The sequence below is a fragment of the Oryza glaberrima genome, chromosome 4 (genome assembly GCF_000147395.1).
Source record: "Oryza glaberrima chromosome 4, OglaRS2, whole genome shotgun sequence".
NCBI classification, from domain to species: domain Eukaryota; kingdom Viridiplantae; phylum Streptophyta; class Magnoliopsida; order Poales; family Poaceae; genus Oryza; species Oryza glaberrima.
The window spans coordinates 24,294,374-24,304,153 of record NC_068329.1 but is presented as its reverse complement, the minus strand read 5'-3'; the positions used below and the strand labels follow the sequence as shown (position 1 = coordinate 24,304,153).

Below are 9,780 nucleotides of genomic sequence, written 5' to 3'. Positions count from 1 at the left end.
CCAGTACATACCAGCGGATAGATCAGGCGAACGGCATATACTACGTGCCTTCTGTATAGTGTTCACGCTGTGTTTAGATTTAGGGGTAAAAATTTTTATCGTGTAATATCGGATTTGAAGTACTAAACGCACTCTAATAACAAAGAAATTATAGAATCCACCTATAAACCGTGAGATGAATTTATTAAGTATAATTAATCTGCCATTAGTAAGTGTTTACTATAGTGCTATATTGTTAAATCATGGAGTAATTAGGCTTAAAAGATTCATATCACAATTTACACATAATCTGTATAATTAGTTTTTTTCTATATTTAATATTTTATATATGTATCTAAACATTCGATGTGATATGTGAAAAAACTTATCATGAGATCTAAACATGCCCTTACCTTAGTATATGCGCCCACAGAAAAAGGCAAAGGGGAATTAGTACTTGAATACTTGATCTCTAGATATATGTATGCATGATTCTGCGTCGAATCGTGGTTACCGAAAAGATATGATCGAGAGCTAGGAGTTAACTCCATATAGTAGTTAATTATGTTAGCTAAGAGCTAGGAGTACTCGTACCTTTCTGATCTCCTTGGAATGTCTTTTTCTCGATGACCTTACGTGAAAGCGTAACGCGATCGAGAACCGACTCAGCCGAGACTCATCGTTGCGCACGTACACGCGCGCGGGGGTGGACGGCCGGCGTGCACGGTTCCGCTGACACAGACCTGCACAGGCGGGCAAACATAATTAGATCGAGTAGCCCATGCATGTTGATTATACCAGTAAGTTTCACGCACGCACACCGGTCCATTGATTTCTCGCCGCGCTTAATTTGTCCTCCGATCCTCTCCTGGTCTCGGGTCTCCGGAAGTTGAAATTAAAGCTTCTTCGATCGCGTGCGCCGATTGATTCGGATTACCAAACTTCCCAGAGATTTTAGCGATCGAATCCCTGCTTTGAGATCGACGTGTACTCTCCCTCCCTGGTCACTGGATTTAAGGTTGTCGCGTGCCCCCTCCCCCTGCGACGACTGCGAGCCTCTCCTTCCCTTCCACCTTTTTTCTTCCTCTCTTCGCATGCACGCACGTACACACTCACACCCCCCCCCCCCCCCCCCTTTTCTCTCTCCAGATATCTCTCTCATACTATTTAATAACCGCACTCGTAGTCCCTACCTTTCCATGATTCCATCTCCTCCATTCCCATCCGCCCGCATCTCCACTCCTCCTCTCCCCACCTCCTCATCAAGCTAGCTAAGCTAGCTCTCCCAACCATGGCTGGCGCCGGCACCGTCTGCTCCATGTGCGGCGACGTCGGCTTCCCCGACAAGCTCTTCCAGTGCGCGCGCTGCCGCTACCGCTTCCAGCACTCGTACGTAACGCGCGACCCGGCCGGTGTACTCTCTACCACTGTAATCTCTTCTCTATCTAGAGCTAGCAGCGAACACGGGGTGTGTGTGTGTGTCTGTGCGGTGTCTGTGTGTCCATGCATGTCTGATAGACTTGTGGCGCGCATGCAGATACTGCACGAACTACTACGGTGACGCAGCGCCCGCCCCGGCCGGCGCCGACATGTGCGACTGGTGCCTGAGCGACGTCGCCGGGAAGGCGAGGTACTCGTCGGCGGCCGGGAAGCAGCAGGGCGCCGGAAGCCAGGAGTCATCCACGACGACGTCGAGCTCCTCCGCCGGAAGGGGTGGCGGCGGCAAGCCCGGCGCTGGCGCCGGCGCCGGCGAGCAGGAGAGCGGGCGGCGGGGGACCAAGGCGGCCGGCCGAAGGTACAAGCTGCTCAAGGACGTCTTGTGTTAGTTTGTTTGTTTAGGTCACCCATGCCGTCACCCAGTACTAGTCGTCATCGCTTAGGCTATATAGATTCGTTAGCTAGCCGCTAGTTTGATGATCGATGTGCATATACTACGTGCGTACTCCATATTGTATCTAGTTGTGTGTGTTAGGGTCTTTTAAGGGGGCCTGTTACCTGAAATGTTGCACTCTTGGCTTGTGTTTCTCTTGCTTTATGCTTGCATGCTTTTCTAGTATCTTGGATAATTTACTGCATATATATCTCTTGTTATCTTCCCGGGTTCTTTCTAACAGCGATTTGCTAGTAGCTCATATCACATGCATGCATGTAGGTAATCCCTACATCTTTTGATCACACCTTGTGTGTGGTGGAATATTTCAGATGAGCTATTAATTTCTCCTGAACTTGTTAGAAACAACAGGATGCATGCATGCATTTTCTTTATCTTTATACTTCATGTAGTTTTGGGGCCGGGGAACTGAGGAGCAACTGGCCATCACGCACGTTGCATGCTGCCAAGCCGAGCCATGTCGATGTAGGGGTCAACGAATCGTACCCAAAGACCCAAAGTGGCCGACAAAGACATGCTCCTACACAAACCTCAAGCTCTGCACGGCCTCCTCTCTACGAGTAGCTAGCTTGTGGCCAAGATCCATTTAGCCCCTGCTTTTGCCTCGATTGGATGGCAATGCAAATCCTTCTGCTACCTATAGCAACAAACTGCATGCGCACAACAGCCCAGTATCAGCAACATTGCTGCTCCAGAATGCCATCACTGATCATGTTCTCCCATTTGTCCTTTCGTTGATACTCCTAAATACTCTGAATCTCTGATCAATGAGCCTGTTGATACAGCACTGTCCGTTATTCAAATATTTTAGTCAGTCTTGCCGTACCTGATCACTTGGCGATTATTTAATTCCTAGCTAGTACTCTATATATTGATTCAGATCTCTACTGGGATGAACTGTAGCCATAAGACAAAACTTTAATTATGAGGGGAAGTTTAGTTAAGTGGAATTAATAGTAGATGACGGCAGGACCAAATTAGCTGTGTGTGGTAGCTAGCTCTAGCTCGCCCACAGTACCAGCGGTGCAGCTGACCCTACTCTTGTGCATATGTACACCATCTGGTCCTTTTTAGGTGTCATGTAGCTAAACAGACCAGACATCGCGGGATCGTAGCTAGGTTTCTTTCTCCCTCGTCTTCTACACTGTATGTGGAGTTATCTTTCTTCTCCCTAGCCTAGCTAGCTACCTATCTTGCACGTACTACTACCAAACAAGCGTTGTTCCTTAATCATAACCGAAGTTTAATTATTTCTTTTGACACTGTTTGCTAGCTAGCTCATAGCATCTACTTCCTCCGTCCCAAAAATGTGTCCAGATTTATCCCTAGAGTTCTATTCTTTTTTGACAGAGGAGTACTAAAAGGACTACTCTTTTCATTCCAATTTGATCATCACATATGATTTTTGAGTTATTCCTAAAATGATCGTACTCCTATATAATAAGTGCCTCTTCATTTATTTGTGAAAAGAGTAAATGGACATCACTGAATGTGTTGGTATGCATGTAACTAGTTAAGATTAATTTCTATTGGTTCAACTCCATGCAACATTTATAGTGTGATGCAAGCTGTGGGACACAAAGCGATGGAACACATTGATTAGTGATAATTAATTTTAGAGCCATCGAGGTTTTATTGTCTTTGGACTCGATGCTCTTTGCTTTGGTGATAATCAAATTGGAATTGAGAGAGTATTATATAAGATTGTAGTTGCAAGTATAGCTTTAAAGATTGTAAACATACTGCAAGCAGCTAAACACTACAAATAAAAGGGGTCTATTGTGCCGGTTGTGAACCCTCGTCTATTCTGGGTTCCCAACCAGCACAACAATCGATGCAATGATGGCCTCTCGACCTCATTGTCGATGTAGAGAATAGGCACTAATGGGATTGACGAGCTAAAAAAAGGTTGAGCCAGCTTGAATTGAGATGACGCGGTCCAAATCACATATCATGTATCGATGCCCAGATCAGCAATTGAAAAAAAAAATCAATTTAGACAGATTGATGCATGAATCAACAAAATTGTGAAACACAGATCCTAACAAATAAGAAGAAAATTAGAAAAAAAATAGAAGATTGTGCATCCATCTTTTTGTTGACATTTGGATTTCGTTTTCAAATAAAGTCATCTTCTAGTTTTAAATCACCTTTAGAATCATCAGCCTCTGTCCCTACACTGACTCACTTATCCGGGATCGATCCTCACTACGGTCCTTTATTTCGAAACGAGGATAGGGCTCTCGCGGAACGAGGTGTAGATTGAGAAGAAAGATGAGCATATGGTCCATACTCACTCGGGTTCAAACTTATTCTTCTTTTTTTTTTCCATTCATTCAACCTTATATATTTGATCCCCTTCTCCCAGGTGCGAGTCTATTATTGAGGAACTGCGAGCTCCTTTTCTAGAGCTTCCTTCCCATTTAGGCGGGGTGTTCAAAGGGGTTCCACCGTCAACTTAAGTTAAGGAACCCCAACTAAGAAGAAAAATAAAAAAAATAGAAAAATATGTGAATCACAGATCCTAACATGAATCATCCATGTCCCAACAAAAGAAATTGCTCGAGTTCTCAAATGGATAGCATGCCAAGGTCGGCGAAGCCGTTGTTTCTCGCTGAAGGTCAAGGACGCCACAGCTCTCACTGCTTGCCGAGGCCGAGGCTGCTGCTCCTATGATTGTGGAGATCGAGAGAGAATGGAGACACCAAGAGGGAAGAGAGTGTGGTTGTGGGGATGTATATGTAGAAGATAAGGTAGAGAGAGAGAGAGTGTGTGGATGTGCAGGAGATAAGGGAGATATCAACTTGAGTAAAAAACCATTAGCTCGGTTGGCTCAAGTACCAGTTTTACTTAAAGACCCCACACTAATGAGTAATGACTAATCATCAGTGACGATTTATAATAGAAAATGACACTCATAAGTAGACTACTTATCTATGTCGGTTCTTAGCTATATTGGGCACAGATTGGGTGGGTGGATGCGAAACTCCTTTTCAGTGCCAAGTTTTCTTCATCCAATAGTAAAAGGACCGTACGAATAAGTTGTTCTGTAGTAGTGTAAGTAGCTAATCATATCCATCTTGTATACGTTGTCATACAATAAAACTAGACAAGGACTCCAGCCAGACATTCCACTCGTAGGTATCGCCTACACGGGTGGCACATGGGTGAAACCTAGCTACTAATCGTTGTCAATCTCCAACCCGACCCTCATAGTCTCAGCTAGCCATGGCGGCATCCCTTTTGTTGGGGGTGTGTTGAAATCCTCGGTCATGGGAGTTTGTCAGGCCTCCTTTATCATCCGTGGGCGGACGTCGATGGAAAGATAGTCCAGTGTACCTAAGTAGCGGTGGATGCGGAGTGCGTTTTTTGGATCTTGTAGCCCAAACCTAGATGTTTGTTGTCTTCTATTACTCTCTCCATTATTGAATAATTGACATTTTGACCATAGCACATAAAACAACAAAATTTATGGCCAATTTGCCCTTGGCAATTGTTAGGAGATGACGCTAAAAATGAATAAAGTTGAGGTAGGGAAAGGAATTGAGGGAAAAGACAACTATCTAGATGCTTACTCTATGGTGGAAGATTTATTTAGGCCCAGAAGTGTAGATATAGGATAGTAGGGGCAAAATTGGGATTTTAGTAATAAAAGTGTGGTGGTGACAACTATTTTGAAACAAATGGTTTGATCAAAACTATCAATTATTCAAAAATAGAGGTATAGGATAGTAGGGGCAAAATTGGGATTTTAGTAATAAAAGTGTGGTGGTGAAAACAATTTTGAAACAAATGGTTTGATCAAAACTATCAATTATTCAAAAATAGAGGGAATAGCTATTCTTCAGCAGCAAACCGGTAGCATCACTGGAATTGACTGGAAGCTATGCTAGGTCTACAACAAGCAGGCGCCCAGGCAACGAATCCATCATCTTGCTGATGCGGGTCGATGGAGTTCAAGTGCGCTTAGTAATTGGCGTCAGTGGGGATTGTATTCTGGACTCTTAAGAGGATATCCCCTTGTTTCTCCTATGTCATCTATATAGTTATGAAAGAAAAACTCAATCATGTTTTTTTTTTCTTTTTGCATTTTGATCTTGGATGCTCAAAACTAGTTGGAAAACGACTAAAGTGTCGTACATTAATACAAAAGTAGTATTTATGGGAGGGTTGGTGTGGGATATTAAAGGAATCGAACTCATTGTTTTGTGGACTTGGGATAGGTGAGAAGATGGAAATAAAGTTATTTTTTTGTAAAAATGAAAGAGGCTAAAAGCATGCTTATTTTGGATGGATGGAGTATGCTTGTAGTAAAAAAATCCTAGTCTAACCGTCCAAACAAACTCAACCTAAAAATTGTTTCCCGTGTTAATGGTGGTCCAGTGGATATCTTAGTATCTTATTACTACTAGAAAACAACTCGTTGTGGCTGTCGCAGCTGGTGGCTGCGCAATTGCTAATCTCTACGAACGCAGTTTCTAAAGGAAAATAATCCTAATTAATCAAGAGACCGTGTATTTTTATGCAGTTGGGATAGAGACCTATCTAAAGATGTGAATATTAGGGAATGACCTAATATCAAATAATTAGAAAAGGTTAAGTTTCGAGCCCAGGTCATCTAGCCCACCATCTTATGGAGCTGCCCAAACACCCTAGACGTTTCTCGAATAGAGACCTATCTTACACAGTACATGTTTGTTTTGTTTCTATAGATTTCTCCATCCATCCGTGATTTCAATTCTACTGGGTGGTGAGTGGCCGGGATTACATTAATTATTTTAGCTAGCTGCCATGACAATTTACTTATGGCTCATTCAAAATACATGAATTTCATAGGATTTTTATAGGGTACACTTCATTCTTTTAAAATTCCGATAAAATTGCTCCAAACCAAATCAGCCCTTAGTACTCCGTACGTTTGTTTTTTTCTCAAAATGTGTTGTTGATTACTTTTGTAATGGCATTTAACCATCCATTTTATTAAAATTTAGTGCAAACAAAATGTGAAGTCATGCTTAAAATACTTCGTAAAAAAACAAGTTACAACAAAATAAATAGAGCTCATATAATACCTTAATAAGATGAATAATTAAAAGTCATATTTAAAATGTGTGATCGTGTCAAATAATTTTAATATATTATGTGTGTATGTACGCAAACCTAGCAATTAATGAGTTTTTTTTTATAAAAGAGATCAGGAATGGATCCCAAGTGTACAATGTGTAGTGAACTAGTGATTACTAGTACATGTGTCGGCCGGAGAGAGCCAAAGACAATGAGCTTTAATTATTAATTTGTTTCTAAGCAGTTAATAGGAAGGATCGATTTTTTGAAGCACTTGCTAGAGCTATCCTAGCTTGCTCCCTTATATTAGTTTGAGCAGATAAGAATCGCAGCTACGCCGGGCCCAACGACGTGGACGGAAGATATTTGCATTTGTAGATACTTGAATCTATCGTTTGGATAGTGCTCCCCTGCACTATGCCATGGTACCATATCTTTCATAGTGTCAAAGCATGGGGAACGATGTGTCCCTGTCCCTGATAACTTCGATCGAGTGCCACGCTCACATTCATGTACTACGTGTTCATTCATTGCCCGTTGGAGATTTTTTTTAAGCGTTTTGGCAAGCTAATTAATCAAGTCCATGTTGTGCTTGTTCTTGTGGGGTCGATGATATGCCAGTATGCACAGCATGCATGATAGAACAAATAGCATGCCAATACCCATCTCTATGCATGCCCGTTCACCACTTTGAATGTGATAGGTTGCGGTGGCCAAATGGCACATATTGGTTGCTTTGTAAACAGTTGGTAAGGCAAACACAAATGGCTAGTCATCCATTCAAATAACGTTGTGGAGTAGCATGAGAATGCCATTAGTCACAATAATATGGTAGGACATTGTGTCAGAAATGATACTAGATAGCATTGACCTTCCATGACTTCGTATCATACACTGCCGGAGAAATGCTTTGTACTCTCGGATCGTAATCCTCTATAGTTCCGGTTATGCAACCGAAACTAGAGATCCGGGAATAAAGATATCCATCTTTAGTCCCGGTTAAAATAAACCGGACTAAAAATCATTGTTAGTCCCGGTTGGTAGGACTAAGGGATTCTTTTTCTATTTCCACTGTTGTTTTGTTGTTTGCATCTCGTGCACAATCGCACAAAAATCACACAAATCATACACAAAATCACACACATAAATCATCCACAAAAATCATTTACAAATCATACACAATACATGCCCATCCACAATCCACAAATCATCCCCAAATCAAAAAAAAAATCTACACATCAATTCACTGCCCATCCACAATCCACAAATCATCACAAAATCATCCCCAAATCAACAAAAAAAAATCTACACATCAATTAAAAAAAAATAAAAAATGCTCCACAGGTCGCCGCCGGCCTCCCGCCTTCAGCCGCCGCCCAGCCACCTCCCCTCCCGGATCCGACGGAGGGGAGGCCGCCACCACCCTCGCATCGCCCCAGCGCCACTGCCGCCGCCGCCTCCCCTCCCGGATCCGGCGGAGGGGAGGCCGCTGCTGCCGCCCCGCCACTTCCCCGGTTGCTTGGCTCGCCGCCTGCCGGCTAGCTCGCTCCGCCACCTCCCCTCCCAGATCCGGCGGAGGGGAGTCCGCCACCGCCGCTGCCCCTCCCAGATCCGGTGGAGGGGAGGCCGCCGCCACCGCGCCGCTGAGAGAGAGGGAGAGCTGAGGAGCCAGCTGAGAGAGATTTTTCTAAGTGTTTGTTATATAGTAACGGGGCGGGGAGAACGATGCGGAGAGGCTGATCCGGATTTTTATTTTGTCCCGGTTGGTATAAACAACCGAGACTAAATATTGATCTTTACCAACCGGGACTAAAGATAATGTAAGCATGACGCCGGCCTGACGATTTGTAGAACTGGGATTAAAGATCAAAATGTACCCTGGGCTTTTTGAACCAGGACTAAAGATCAAAATGTACCCTGGCTTTTTGAACTGGGACTAAAGTTATTCTTTAGTCCTGTTTCTTACTCAGACCAGGAGTATTGTGAATTTTGGTCGACCGGGCAAAGATGGTTTCTCCAGTAATGATATCTACACATGAACTCTCGAAAAAGCACCCTAATTTAAGAGACATCATATTACAATGTCATTTGTATTTGGGACTTGCATACAAATTAAACATTGTCAAAATAAACGTCTGTACGTGCTAATTAATTTTTTTCCTATATGAGGGCAAAATGTTGTATACTCCTAATAAATTGCGAATATATAGCCCAGCATGGATGCTTGGTTTGAGCTACGGGAGCAAAGTTGGAACTAGCTAGGTTGCCTCCTATACTAATTATTGATCAGCCAGGGGGGGGGGGAGGGTTTGTTTTTGTTTCTGGAAAAGTCAGGGGGGATTTGTTGCATGTTTGCCATTATAATGTTATTATAGATGTATGCAGGCTCAAAACCATACTTTAATGCCCTTTTTCAGTTGCACTTTTAATGAATGAAAAACCGATGGTGTGTGTGTGTGTATACACATCATATGGTGGTTATTTAATTGGGTGTTCAATTATAACATGCATGAATAATTCTTATCTTGCAATTTAACATAGTTATGTTAATATCACATCAATGCACATATCTCAAGCTAATTTTAGAGAGTATGTGCAAAACATGCAATAGTTGGAGCATCTCTATCACCTCTCCAAATATCCATCTGGCCAGCTTGCCAAATTTATCTTTCATTCCAATAACCTTTTCATTTCACTCTCAATCCAACAATAGGTATCACATGTCACCCTCTCTTTACTTCTTCCTCCCTTCTTCTATCTTTCCCATCCCAACCATCTTCCCTCTCCACCCGATGACAGTAGGGGGGCGACAACGATGAGGTGGCCAACAAGGGGAAGCAGGGATA

General features: G+C 42.9%; 1 protein-coding gene across 1 annotated transcript; it reads left to right on the top strand.

Moving 5' to 3' along the window:
* The first annotated feature begins 1,106 nt into the window (after nt 1–1,106).
* LOC127769922 (uncharacterized) lies at nt 1,107–2,070 on the top strand. Its single transcript, XM_052295583.1, has 2 exons — nt 1,107–1,368; nt 1,517–2,070. The coding sequence occupies exons 1-2, from the start codon at nt 1,271–1,273 to the stop codon at nt 1,803–1,805; spliced, it is 387 nt and encodes a 128-aa protein (XP_052151543.1). The 5' UTR covers nt 1,107–1,270; the 3' UTR covers nt 1,806–2,070.
* Nucleotides 2,071–9,780: the final 7,710 nt, after the last annotated feature.

Bases quoted from the DNA above. Each gene is read 5' to 3' on its own strand.
- LOC127769922 (XM_052295583.1), top strand. From the start codon at position 1,271: ATGGCTGGCGCCGGCACCGTCTGCTCCATGTGCGGCGACGTCGGCTTC. The intron at 1,369-1,516 runs GTACGTAACGCG...GCGCGCATGCAG, and splicing joins CGCTACCGCTTCCAGCACTC to ATACTGCACGAACTACTACG.